At 48.1% G+C, this 13,647-nt stretch overlaps 1 protein-coding gene across 1 annotated transcript in view; it reads left to right on the top strand.

Moving 5' to 3' along the window:
- The window catches only part of SLCO2B1 (solute carrier organic anion transporter family member 2B1), a 60,088-nt gene extending 46,904 nt beyond the window's left edge, over nt 1-13,184 (top strand). The window contains exons 10-15 of the mRNA XM_009925857.2: nt 1,375-1,567; nt 2,368-2,524; nt 7,457-7,626; nt 10,697-10,761; nt 11,462-11,582; nt 12,596-13,184. Of these exons, the coding sequence (XP_009924159.1) occupies nt 1,375-1,567; nt 2,368-2,524; nt 7,457-7,626; nt 10,697-10,761; nt 11,462-11,582; nt 12,596-12,770 (881 nt within the window). The 3' untranslated portion in view covers nt 12,771-13,184. The remainder of the gene's footprint in view (nt 1-1,374; nt 1,568-2,367; nt 2,525-7,456; nt 7,627-10,696; nt 10,762-11,461; nt 11,583-12,595) is intronic.
- The last annotated feature ends 463 nt before the right edge of the window (nt 13,185-13,647 follow it).

Raw genomic sequence — 13,647 nt, 5'->3', positions numbered from 1 at the left:
CTTTTAAGACCTGGAGAAATGTTATCTAAAGCTGTTCACTATAATTAAGGGGACAAAAACAACTCATTGCATCAAGGGAGCAAAGAAACATCAGATACGAATTGTGCATGTTTCTTTAACAGGGATTACTTTACATTGATCATTGGGTTAAGGGTCTTTAAAAAAGTAGATAGTAAATAAAATTAAAAACTGCAGAAACATATGCATTCATTTTGAAGACACTTTGCAGCAAGAGACCAGTCAGGCTGGTGTACTGATTATGCCTAAACTCTTCAAAATGTTTGCTATAGTCAGACTAATTGCTTATAATGGTTGGGCTAATTGCTTGCTGTTGGTATTGTTGTGAAGGAAAGAAATAAGTGTTAAGCAGGATATGTTCTCATGAGATCAGACTGCTTTTGCTGGTATTTTAATATCCAGAATGTCCTGCACGGGACTGAGGTCTCCCTGTGCGAGCTTGTCATGGTAATATAAATATGAAGAATAAAGCCCTACTCTTACAATCAGTTGGAGAGTTCAGAGATCTAGGCAGAGAAGTATTTTAAATATATTTTTGAACAAAGAGCATGCATCCTCAGAGGAAGAGTCTTCTGAAGTCTGCAACAAATAAATCAGAAGAAAGTGAGCAGAGCAGACTGGCAAAGCCAGCAACCCAGGCTAAATACAGGCAGAAAGGTTAAATGCTGAAGCAGTAGTGTCCTCCACTGATGTGCCCTGCTGAGTTGTTCCCAGGCTTGATTTACCCGCTCTGTTGAAGACGTGCACAGTATTTCTTGCACAAATTTATCTATCTTTTCTTCCCAGCTACTGAATCTTGCTTTGCCTTTTCCTGTATAGATCAAAAAGCTTTTTGGAAATCCCTTCCTCGTATGGGTATTTATGGGCTGAAAGCAACCTCCCTGTTGATTCTTTGTAGAATTAAACAGATTGCACTCTTTGGTATCCCATTGTAAGGTGGATTTTGCAAAACTCCAAGTCTGTCATGGAAACCTTCACAGTTTTGTAATGATGACAACAGAAGTGGGCACATTACTGCATTATGCAGAAATTAAATATCCTCTCCAGGTTCCATTGATATTTTCTCCTGACTACACTGAAAAATCACATTTGCTGGATTAAGCATAGCTTTTCACTGGTCCCTGTGTCTTCCATGCACAGGTACCTAAGACAACCAGTTTGCTGTAGGGTCCCACTGTTTTTGCAAAATTGCTCTTTCTTAGCATTTTTCCATCAGTCCCTGCAAAAACCTTGGTCGCCTCCAGATCACCAGTGCTGAAAAACAGGAATCCAGCAACAAATCCTCTTGGGCCTTCGCTGTAGTGAAGGGACTGATACGGCTCGGAGGATGGAAAACAAGGACCTGCCTTTCCCCAGGTGCTGTGAACATCCCTGGGGCGATGGTCGGCATCGTGGTGGGTGGTGCCATCCTGAAGCGGTTCCAGATGTCCCTGAGGCAATGCAGCGCCATGTGCGTCCTTGGCATGTTCCTCTGCCTGCTCTTGGCTTTCCCGCTCCTCTTCCTCGGCTGCCCCACGCAGAAGGTCGCGGGCATTACCTACAGCGAGAGGTACCGACAGCTCCAGCCAGGCTGGGCATGGGTGGGTGATTCCCAGGGCTGTGGGTACCCCCCATCCCCAGCTGCACTCCTTGGGGCGGAGGTGGAAGTTAAGCAGAATATGCAGAAATGGGTTTATTCCCTCTTGAGAAACAGTTAATGATAAAATAAGGCTAGAAATTAATGCTTTTGTGAATAAACAGTGAATCAGCTGTGTCCTTACTCCTTCTAACTTCATTGACTCGTGGTGAAACCCGAAGTGAACATCTTTTTGGCACAAAGAGCACAAGATTAAAATTTCATGTTGGAAAGTGCGGTGCATTACTCAGAGGCAAATAATTTGGGCAGGGGCCAGCCTTGGGATCACACCTTCAAAGCTGTGGCTGCTTTCCTACACAGCTGAACACAGGCAGGGCCTTGTCTTCCCTCAAGGCTTGATCCAAGTTGCTGTAAATTCACATGTTCAGCATCCTGTGGTCTTGGTGGAAGTTGGTCTGAGCCCTCAGTGGGAAGCTCACCACCTCCCACACCATGGTGTTGCAAATACCCCAAGACCCCACGTTTGGGGCCAAATATGAAGGAAGTGGGTGCCTCCCTTGACCATTTATGGTCAGGATGCTTTGCCCCAGCAGAGCAAAGACTTGGGGGGTTATAGTGGAATTTCAGTGGGTCCTCATTTATGTATGGGGAAGGTTTTGTTAAGCAATCAAGTGTTTCTTTACTAATTTCAAGATATATGTAGTATATTTTCTATATAAGATGTGTATTAATGATGCTCAATACCATGCATTAATATTTTCTTCCTTCTGTAGCTCTGAATTTGGACACCACACCTTGGAGTGTAACCTCCAGTGTAACTGCCCCGAGAAAGCCTATAACCCCATCTGCGGCTCTAACGCTATTGAATACATCTCACCCTGTTCCGCCGGCTGCAGCATCGTAAATATCAATGCAGACAACTCGGTCCTGGTAAGTCATTCCCACTGCGCTAGTGTCCTGGCTTGGGATGGCTAATGAGGGATGACCAATGCAGCGCTTACGTCTGGCAATTAGGTTTTCTGATGTTCGTTAGTGTTGGGCAAGCTCTGCATGACCCTGTGGGATGAGCAGGGGAGGGTTGAGAACGTCCGAGGAAAACCCCGTGTAGATGGTGTCTCTTAGCACTCTCCAGTATAACACAGCCCTTGCCAGTACAGATCCTTGGCCAAGGCAGCAATGAGAAACCTTTCAGGCATCCAGCCTTTTAGGATGTCATGGTGTCCTTCCTCATCCGCTGCTCCACCCCAGGTCAGGGTTTGCTCCACAAACCCTATCTTCAGTATCTCCCATACTACCCAGCAGCTGGAGTAGATGATGCAAGGACCTTCTGCTTTCCCTTCACCCCTAAACGATGATGACCAACAAGGTCACCTTTCTTAGCTGTGTTTCTTGTGGCGGGACAGGAGGACGTGTAGTATGGGAAGGGCTAATCACAACACCTAGCATGACCCCGAGTCCATGGATGACTCTTGTACACCAGGGATGTTTTCTCCATGGGGTGAGTCAGCCCACCTCCAGGCTTCTGCTGTGAATTGCCCCATCTGTGTTCCTTGAATAGGGACCTACGGAAACCAGGCACCCAATTTAGGCATCACATGCCCAAAGTTCTCTGAAACTGGAAGTCCGAGTGTTTCCATTTCGCAGGGTTGTGAAGGCAAAATATCAATGCAGGTGGTGCACGTCTTCACATACCTCGATGTCTTGCAGCAGGTATCACCCAGACTGCTCACCCAACAGCATTTGCTTGGACTTGACCTAAAATACTGCTCAGAATGAATAAATTATTTATGAATTATTTATAAATTATAATGAATAAATTATTTATTTATTTTTCCGGAAGCAAAATGCAAATCTGTAATTGGTCCAAACTGCCCTTCTGCAGACTGGGGGGCAAATACCAGCTGAAAATGCTCAACTGCTGCCTACAGTTGTAGAAGCAGCCTAGGTGTTTCCGTCATATAACTTGCTTTAGTTATGCTACATCTATAGGCTGTGTATAGGGATGAAGAGAGGGAAGGTAAGTCCTGCTTTTGGGGGCTCAGGGAGCAACTCTGTATGCTCTGGGCAAGCCAAGCCTGGAGGGACATTGCACAGTACACATAGCACCGACATTTAGCAGACCTTCACTGCATGCTCTAGGAGGGCCTCGTTAGAGCAATGTTATTCCACCTTTCAGCCTGCAGATTTGCAGTTTAAAAAGTCATAATCAAGTTGCAGTGTGCATTCTCGCCATAAGTACCAGTTGTCAAGCCAAGTGTCTGCATGAGAGGATTATTTAGTGGGAGAGTCCTTATGTGAGGGCTAGAGAAATGGGGTTTGCTCTTGGCTTTCCCTTGATTTGCAGACCTGGCAGGGTTATTTTGCTTCCGTCTGCTTCTCTCTCCTCTGCTGCTTCCCACCTGTCACCAAAACTCCAGTAGGACTGAGTTTTCCCAGTGCCAATTGTCTGTTGCGTCTCCAGGCAATACAGTTCAACAAATAAAGAGTAAGGAAATCTTTGCCAATTCAAATACCTATCTGAAAAATGTTAGCAATCCATATAGGGTGAGTAGTTTTCTGCTGTGTTCTTGGCACAGGATACAATGGCAGCATGGGACTGTCTGGGCACTTTTTAGCAGCATTTTGTTAATTAACAACACTTCACTTTACTATGTTTTCTGCCAGAGCTTAGTCCCAAATGTGCTTTTCTGCATCCCTGTGCCTGCCTTCTGTACAGCAGATCCTTTTCAACTGCTTCTTCCTCCTCAGAGATGCCTCCAGCCCTTTAACATGCTGTGCTCTTGAACGTGACCCACACCTGCATTCATTATAGGTATTATTATGTGTAGCCACAAGCTACAACAAAATCAGGTCTCCCTTGATGGTGCCATGCAAACGCTACTTGGTAAAGCCAGCATAAGCTCTTCCTTTAGCGCTGAGATAATTTGCTGAATCTTCTTTCCACCTACTGTTGCATCTTGACTAAATTTGTGTGAGAGCTTCTTCCACATAGGGACTGTATCTCAACATGTTGTTAAAAATGCCAAGCCATGTGCCAGCATGTAGTAGCTGGAGCACGTTGCATTGCCCTGGGACGGGAGGTTCATGGCACACAGTGATGTGGCTACAGATGCTGAGCTTTGCTCCTTTATCATGCTGGACTAGGAGCTGAGCTCAGGTGTCCGCAGAGCAGCCTCAGTCCCCCTCTGGTTTGGGGTATTACCTGTTGCAGGAAAGGAAAAAAGAAATTATTGCATTTTACGGCATTCTTCTGGCTCCTGTTTTCTCTGCTATATTACACATTTCTTACCATTTTCAGCATCTCTTTGCCAGTGCAGAGACGTGTGGCACTCACTGCCTACTGCTTTCCATGTCCCAAATGCCTGGGTTGCTAGAAACCCTCTTGGTGTGCAAGAAAACCTACAATTTTGTGCTCAGCTTTGCTGCAGCCCTTCCAGAGGAGGCTTGCAGAGTGCGAGCTCGGTTTTAACACTCTCACTTGAAAGCTCTTCTACACTGAAAGCGATTTGCTCTTTGCATTGCCCGATGTCCACAAATTTCATGGGCAACAGAAGGAAGGACCCTGCCAACTTTGCAGGACCTTGCAGTGACAGCCTTTTAGTGATTTGCTACTTGTTCAGGTCCAGTGTGACTTGTTGAAGTGAGGTGGCCACAGGGGCTCCCCCAGGACTGTGGGAATCTCCGTGCCATGGGGCTCCTGGGTTTCTGAACCCCGCTCTGCTCTCATCGTGCATGGCCACGGATAGGAGCAGGGACATCCCTCTACTGCCAGCCAGGTTGGATCTGAGCTGGCCAGCACACACCCCAAAAATTTAGGGTACCAGCAGGTCCCAGCCGGGGAAAAAAAGAAGAAATAAGACAGCATCAGGCAGAGTTTGATGTGAGCAGCTTTCTCTCTTAAGAAAACAATTACTAAATGGTACTAAATGGTGGGGATGTTTGATGCACAGTCCTCAAAAGCCTGGAGCTGGCCGTGTGCCATCCAGCAGCCCATCCCTGCCCAGAAACCACAGCCCCGGTTTCAGGACTGCCCGCGGTTATTCTCCGCTCCCTGCTTCACCAGGTGGTTTTTCCCAGCCCTTGTGCTGCGTCAGCCTCGTGGCACTGCTGCCTGGATGACGCATGTCAGAGAGACGGGCCACCGGTGGCTTTGTGGCTTGTCCCCATTGCTCGGAGGTTTTTGCAGCTGGGGTCTTGCTCCCTGCTCTAAAATCCTCCGAGGTTTTGAGCGAAAGGAGCAGAGCCCGGCCTTGTGCTTCCACTGCATGCACCTCCAGCCCTTTGCCTCCATTCAGCTTTGTGCGAGGCCCCTCAATGTCACGACTCAGATTCTCTGTAAAAGGCGGTGCTCGCACACATCAAGCGAGTTTTAATTTATCTAATTGCATTTTTGTTAACTGCTTTGGCCCAAATTAATCTCAGCTATTGTAGGCACTCATCTGTGGTGGGTCCTCTGGAGACCCACCTCTCCCTCCATGACTGCAAAAGGAACCCAGATGATGAGTTTAGTTTAGTTCATTTCAGATGGCTGAAGAAGATAAATCCCAGTCTTAATTTAAAATATTAAATCCTCTTTCCTAGAGGTGGGAGGAGGGATTGTGTCCCCTTTCATCCCAGATCTCCCCCTGTGTTCTCAGCCGGGAGCAGTTCCTTGTGGGTCTCTTTTATGGGCATCAGCCGTGCCATTTCCCCAGGCAGTGATGTGGGAATGTGGAGTTGGGACACCCTGGTCTGCTCCTGCCTCTGGGATCACCCTTCTGCAAACTGCCATCCCACTGTGAATTTGTCCCTCTCTGGCAGCAATGAGATCATGCTCATTTTATTTAAAGGTCTCTTCCAAAAAAAAAGAGGTTTCTTGTTTAAACAAAAGAGAATTGGGACTAAAATCTGGAGAAAAAGAAAAAAATCCATATCCCTCGCCCTGGGGCATCTTTCCTTTGCTAACGCTGTGCCAGTTATTTATGACCCTCTCTCAAAGGTGAGGTTCTGCATTTTCCCCTAGCAGGTGTTTTCTGATTTAATACTCCCTGAGCTTAGGCTCTGGCTTTGATTGCCAGCTCTGCTCTACGCGTAGCCCCTGGATGAAGGGTCTCACAGCAGGAGACAAGCTGGGTGCAGGTGATGGAGCCCAGGCTGCTCCCCTGGAGATTTCCTCCAAAAGACATAATACAGGCGAGTAAGCTCACATCAGGCTTGAATGTTTTATCAGCTGTGGGTGAGACTTTTCCATGCCAAGAGTCCAGATTTACACAGGATGCCAAAGCGTTCAGCTGGCAAATGATGACATTGAAATAAATCTGTGTGTAAGCATCTTCAGTGCACAACAGGCGTGAAACACAGGACTGGAAGCACAAGCATAGAAGGATTGCTGCGGGGTGTAGGGAGGCATTACTGGGTCTCACACCAACGAGGCAAGGATGCATCTGGGTTGGGAGCACTTCCAGGTGTCTCTGGAAGCACAGAGAGATGAACCAAGGTACCGCTGTAGATGAACCAAGCTACCGCAGCGGTCCCAGCTTCCCCATCAGCTGTGTGTGCTCACTTGTGTGACATCTAACGATGCCCGTGGGACCTGGTGGGACCGGGACCTCCTTTCAGAGGTGGCAGCATGTTGGAGGCTGGAAGTGGGGATGGGAATATGTGTTTCCTCATCCACCCAGTCTGTTATCCCCAGCCAGCTTCATTGTATATGTTTCTTTTTTTTTTTCCCTTGCTCCCCGAAGTGTTGAGTGCTAATTACTGCTAATTATTTACAGACAAAACCTAAACCCCCTCCCTGCCTCTGACAGCTGGCAGCTATCCCTGGTATCTCCATAGCCTTGAGCAGATGAGCAGCCTCTGGGTTTTCTCTCCTCTTTGCAGAACTACACCAACTGCAGCTGCATCTCCGAAAACGGGCTCGCGGGGTTCGCCAAGCCCGGGACCTGCGGCACCGGCTGCTCCCACCTCTTCCTGCCCTTTGTGGTTCTGTCTTGCCTGGCCGGGATCCTTGCCAGCACGTCCCACACGCCGTCCTTCATGCTCATCCTCAGGTGAGCAGATTGGGTTGGTGTTGCGTTAAATGATAAAGAAGTTTGGCAGAAAATAAACCTCCTTTCATTCCAGCTTGTCCTCAGATATCAGAGGGGTTGGGGGTGGCTAGGTTTAGTTTCTGAGTGATGTCCAGTTCACCGCTGTAAGTCCGATTGTGTTCTATATATATTGAATTACCACGACTACAGATGCAAAAACAGCGTAATACACTTTCAATCTAGTCACATTCAGCGAACTATCATGGCCAGATTTAAGAAGTTTGGTTGCATTCAACAAACTATCATGGCTAGATTTTAATGAACAGTACAGTTTATTAAAGCAACAGAAGTACAGAGTCATTTGGATTGCTGGTGATAAATACACTGTCTAAAAATCACATGCAAGTACCAGGAATACAGTTGACTACAAGCATGCTAAATTATAGAAAAACTCTCTAGGGATTTCTAAGTTTCCTGGGGAACCACTCGGTATAACTAAGTGTTCTAATCTTACCCAATAGGCATCCCTATGGGGGGGAAGAGAGGTTCAGCCCATCATCTGATCCCAGAAGTCAGCAGTGTCCTCCTGACTTGTTTATGATGGCATCTTCCCTAGTATTCTTCCTCTCTTAAGCCCTTTTATACTATTTTCTTATTTTTAGGTGGAGCTTGAGTGACTCTAGTTATATGTACCCATGATATAAAATCTCCTTGCTTTACTTTTAAAGGTATATGCTAGAGAAAATTCAGAGCACATACTCAGTGAGAGGTGGTCGCACCTTGAAGGCGGGTAGCCTTTGGGATGGAGGTGTGTTTTGGCATTATAATGAAATTATAACGAACAAAGTTCACCCAGGGGACCTCATTTTGTGTGTGACTACTCCAGAACTGCGCATTTACTTATGATATAAATCAGAAGTAAGGCAATAGCGTTGTCAGAACCCCATTGTTTCACCTCCTTGCCTCAGTGGATTTAATGCAGGGACCTTCCATTCTTGTTCCAGTAGTTCCAGTTCCCCACCCCTGTGGTGATATCAGAGAGCCTGGCTGTGGTATTTCCACTTTGCTCCACCCTCCGTGTTGTTTCTCTTCGAGTCAGCATACCAAGCTCCCCTGGCATTGCTAACATCTAAGGTTGCAGGTTATGGTGCTTAGGGAATTATTATGGAACAGATTTCATGTATATCCACTGCGTTCCACCCTGGAGGTTCACCTTCCCTTGAGAGGGGGACATATCAATGTCACCTCCAGCAATTATTCTGCTGTTGACCGTGGTCTCGGTGCAACCAGAAAAGGCATCCAGAGGTGACATTTGGAAAACCAAAGGGCCCTTGAATGAAGGAGGAAGGTTTTCTCTAGCTGAGGGACTGAAGGGTTAAGTCAGCCCTGTATTGTACCTGATGCCCAGTTCCTCCTGTTGCTTTTACATAGGTTTTGCATGGGTTGGTGCAGGGAATGGGGAACAGGGCTTCCCTGCTCCTGTCATCTGGCAGTGCATGCGGTTGTCCATCTTGTAGGCTATGTCTGGCTCGGGAGCAGGCTGTGCTTTGTTAGTAAAGACCTGGCATGGCTGGGCAGGACAGAAACATCGAGTATCTAGTCTCAAATGTTGAAGCAGGGGAGACCTTCGGGACTTGCTCCTGAAGACCCTGCACTAACAGAGCTCCTGCTACCCTAACACTACAAAGGCTTTCCCAAGGTCTCTTTGGCTGTTCCCGCTGATCCCTGCAGAGTTAAGCAGCAAGTGGAGATTTCAGGCTGCTGGAGGCTTTATCATGGAACCACCAGTGCTGCAAGGCCAATTGCTCTTGCAGGCAATGTGGTGTTCACCAACAGGCTCAGGCAAGGAGCAGGCGGTGGGTGCGTGGGTATCATGCCGTGCCAGGCCCCCACGCCACCTCCACCCACCAACAGGGCTGTGGGGCTCACTGGAACCCCACGTTGCCCTCAGCACCCCCCATTCCTAGTTTCAGCACAACCTTCAGATCCAACAGCCATCCTGTTCCTTCTCCCCACCCACAGCTGATACCTCAGTAACGAGATGCACCATTAACTCAGCATTAATTTAGCACGGCAGTACTGTGGCACTTTTTGACGCAGCTCTGTGTTAAGAAGTTTAATTATCTTCTTTCCTTCTGATGGATCTCACTTGAGCACAGCCTCCCTTCCCAGTGCAGAGAAGCAATTAGGACTCTCGTTTCCCACACCCTTGGAAAGGTGCCTGCGGAGCAGGCAGCGGCAGGCTGGAGCCAGCCTCAACACGAGCCCCGGGCTGGTGGGGCTGGAGCCTGGGATGGGCAGGAGAGGCTGAGGCTGTGCTGCGGGAGAGAGGAAAGCCATGGGACAATCTCTGTGTCGGTCTATAAATGATATTTCCAAGCACTTTTCTGTGGTCAAAGCACTCCAAACAGTTGCTTTTTAGGGAAAAGCTGTGGTCAAAACCTGTTTTTACCTTGCCTCCCAGGCGTTATTAAATCACATTTTATGCCACGAATGAGCTATGTGTGGACCAGGCAGTCAGAGAGGAAAGGGAAACTGAATTCCCTGAGGTGTGCTGACCTGGAGGTCCTCTGCCACCCAGTCCTCTCCCATGTGTGACCCCAGCAGGATCCACAGCCTGAAATATTTATTTCAGAAAACTGGGGTACCACCAAAATAGACACTGGGTCATCCCACCTCAAAAAAAAGCCACTTCCTCAACAGGTAAATCACTTTTCTCTTTCAGTTACAAAAAGCATCCCTTGTATTGCTTGTGTTTGGCAGAGCCAGCAGCTATATTGGTTTCTGTTTGTGTTTTACTCATACAGATTCTTTAAATTAAAAGCAAAAATACTTAGCTGAGCTCCTCCCTGTCTCTTATGGAGTTTGGTAGGTTTTTCAGGCCAAGAAAAGGCTGTGGAAAGCTTATAGCCCTAATGAATGAAACTTCATCATTTTTGCTGATGTAAACAGGAACTGCCTGGGGCCCTTGGTGGTTGGGTTGAAGGATGACTTTTTGGGTGAAGTGCTGTAAGCTTCGTGCGATGCCAGGAAAGGAAACATCCATCTTTGCAGAAATGCCAGCGGGCACACTTTCCATTTTGTTTTTCAGGAGCATCCAGCCTGAAGACAAATCGTTTGCAGTTGGAATACAGTTCATGCTGCTGAGAGTTTTAGGTAAATTAAAACGTGTTGAAATGCCATCCTGGAAAATCATGGCAACTTGGGGATTTGTAGGGATTTCATCCCTGAGCAGCCCCAGGGCTACAGAAGTGCTGTTTATGCAGAGATTCAGACTGACCAAAGCCAGGGAAAGATGCTGTCTTGCAGGGTCTGGGGGCGCTGCACGTGGTGGGAGGGGAAAAGGCATCTGTGTGGGAGTACATCTATGCAGCTAAATAAAAGAGGGGAGGAAATATGTTTAGGTCCAGGAGGACAGCCCTTGGCTGTGTGCAGATACTGCCATGTTCGCCTCCAGCGTATCAAGGTGGCTGCAAACCACATCCTGTGATCCCGCTAGTTATTTTTCCTATGGTGAATATTCATGTTCACCTGGAGGCCCTGAGAACATGCCATGGCAGTCGTGGGAAGGAGCGTATATGCACAATGCATGAAGGAGGTGAGCATCATTCCTGGGATGAGCGATGGTCCCTTATCAAAGAGAGAAAGTACCATCTTGCATCTTGGTGGAGTGCAAACACACAGCCAGCCCTTGGCATGCTGTGCAGGACCAGTGGCTTCATGGGCCACAGCAAAGACGACCATCCCCAGCCCCTTTCCACCCCCTTAGCACATGGGAAAGTAACCAGTACTGGGTCGGTCCCAGCAGAGGAACTCCCATACCATAACAAAGCCCCCTCTGACCCTCTGCTTCCAGCGTGGATGCCGGGCCCCGTTCTGTACGGCAGCGCCATTGACACGACCTGCATCTTCTGGGAGAAGAAGTGCGACAGGAAGGCAGCCTGCAGATACTACGACAATAACCTCTTCAGGCAAAGGTAGGGATGAGCGGTCAGGATAAGGGCTGAGGGTGCAGAGGGAAATCCAGGGAGAACGTGGCATCAGGCCACCTCCGACATGGGATAAGTTGTTGTATATGCCATGGTAAGCAAACAGGGACGCTCGCGTCCTCCTGGCCCGTGCGGACTCTCAGCAGTGCCCAGGAATGGTTTGGAAAGTCATTGGCACAAGCCAAACCCTGCCAAGGACCATGCTATCTTGCTGCTATAGACCAGAGGTACACTTCCAGAAGCACTCCTTGCATTATAGTGAGAACAATTGTTCACCGGACAAACCTCCCCAGCGACATGGTAGAGTCTTCATCACTGAAGATTTTCAAGGTGTGAGTGGACAAAATGCTAGATAATCTCATCTAGGCTCCCTTTTCCATGAAATGTTGGGCCAGATGATCTTCTGAGGTCTCTTCCAACCTGGGCTGTTGTGTGATGCTATGATTACTCATTTTACCAGCATAGACACAAGCAGCCTGTCCTGACGCCTTCTGCGTGGAGGTAATGCAGCAGCAGGGGTGACCCCAGCCTCAAAGATGCCTGTGAGGTGGTGCAGGGTCCATGCAGGGTGCCTTGCAACAGAATGGCCCAGCTCAACAGGCAGAAGACACCAAATCCAGCCTGGGCACTGTGGGGAGGCTAGAAGGCAGCTGTAGGTGGTCTTCCATCCTCATTGTTGAATGACTCGCTGACCAGTAGCTGCAGCAAGTCCTATTCACCCTCAACCCCAAGACATGTTTTTATATGCCTCCTTCTTACCAGGAGGTATGATCTCTTAAAGTAACACCAAAGAGAAGTGCATCTTGATAGCTACTCCTCCTCTTTCTGCCCCCCTTCTCAGGACCCAGGCTTGCAGCAGTTGCTTGCCCACTGCTGAATGTGACCAAGGAGCCCATCCCCATGTTCGGTGTCTGCTGGGTGCCTGGGGACATTGGGTGTTGGTGCTGGGTGCACATAGGAACACCCTTGCTACCCTGATTTACTGTGTTTCCACACCACAGGTATCTTGGTCTCCAGTTTTTCTTTGAGGTGGGCGCTTTCCTGTGCTTCGTGACCGTGTATGTGATTCTCAGACGGCAGGAGAGGGAAGCCAGCAATGCAGCAGAGACAAAGACAGACCCAGAGAAGGAGAAACTGGCAGGAAACTCCATAAAGGTCCCAGAATCCAAAGTGTGACACCAAAAATGTGAATTGCGATCCATATCCGGGGAAGTGAAGCCATGTGAATCACCCAACACTTGAACTGTGAAGGATGGATTCTTGGAGTCACAGATGATGGGGCTGCTTCCTAATCTTCTGGGTGGGATGTACTACTTCTGTACTGCTGTGAGAGTCTGTCCATATGCTGTTCTACGCCTCCTCCTCCGCCTCAATGGTGCAGCTTGCTCCTTCACGTGGATTAGTCCACACACATTAACCTTTGGACACTGAAGTCTTCTGGATTTATGTCCTCCAAAGCATTTGTTCCTGCTGACAGTCTCAGTGATGCCAGCACTGAGCTTTAACCATATAGCTGAAGGGTTTTGTGGTTTTTTGTAATAAATCATTTTTAAGAAATGGGTTTGTACTGAACCCATACATCTCCATGAATGATGGTCTGTCCTTGCCCCCAAAATGTCAGTTGTGCTCATTCCTTTTGCTCTCATGGTGTTAGATGGTCTCTCTTCCTTGAAGGCTTCATCCAGCTCCAGCTGACATTGATGGGATTTTTGTCCCAGGCTGTGGACCACTGCAAGGACTGATTCACATGCTTCACCCAGCTGCTGTGTAGATGCTGCTTTGATGGTGAGGGGCAGGGATGAGGATGCTGGGGAGGGGAGGACATCAAAAGGAGCTGCAGGTCCAGCCCAGGAGAGAAATTCCAATACCTGCAGACTTGTAGCGCTTTGGCAGCATGGCCACATTTTGCAGCAATAATAATAATAAATCTTATTTTTGCATTATCAGTACTTGTCCCAGGGATGCAGGACCAGAAAGGAAGATTGAACCCAGCCCTCTTGCAGACTGGGCAGAGCTCGTGACTAAGCCATTTGACCACAGAGCCAAACAGCCT

The sequence above is a fragment of the Haliaeetus albicilla genome, chromosome 20 (assembly GCF_947461875.1).
Source record: "Haliaeetus albicilla chromosome 20, bHalAlb1.1, whole genome shotgun sequence".
Lineage (NCBI taxonomy): Eukaryota > Metazoa > Chordata > Aves > Accipitriformes > Accipitridae > Haliaeetus > Haliaeetus albicilla.
The sequence above is the reverse complement of the archived record's forward strand: the minus strand, read 5'-3'. Positions and strand labels throughout refer to the sequence as shown.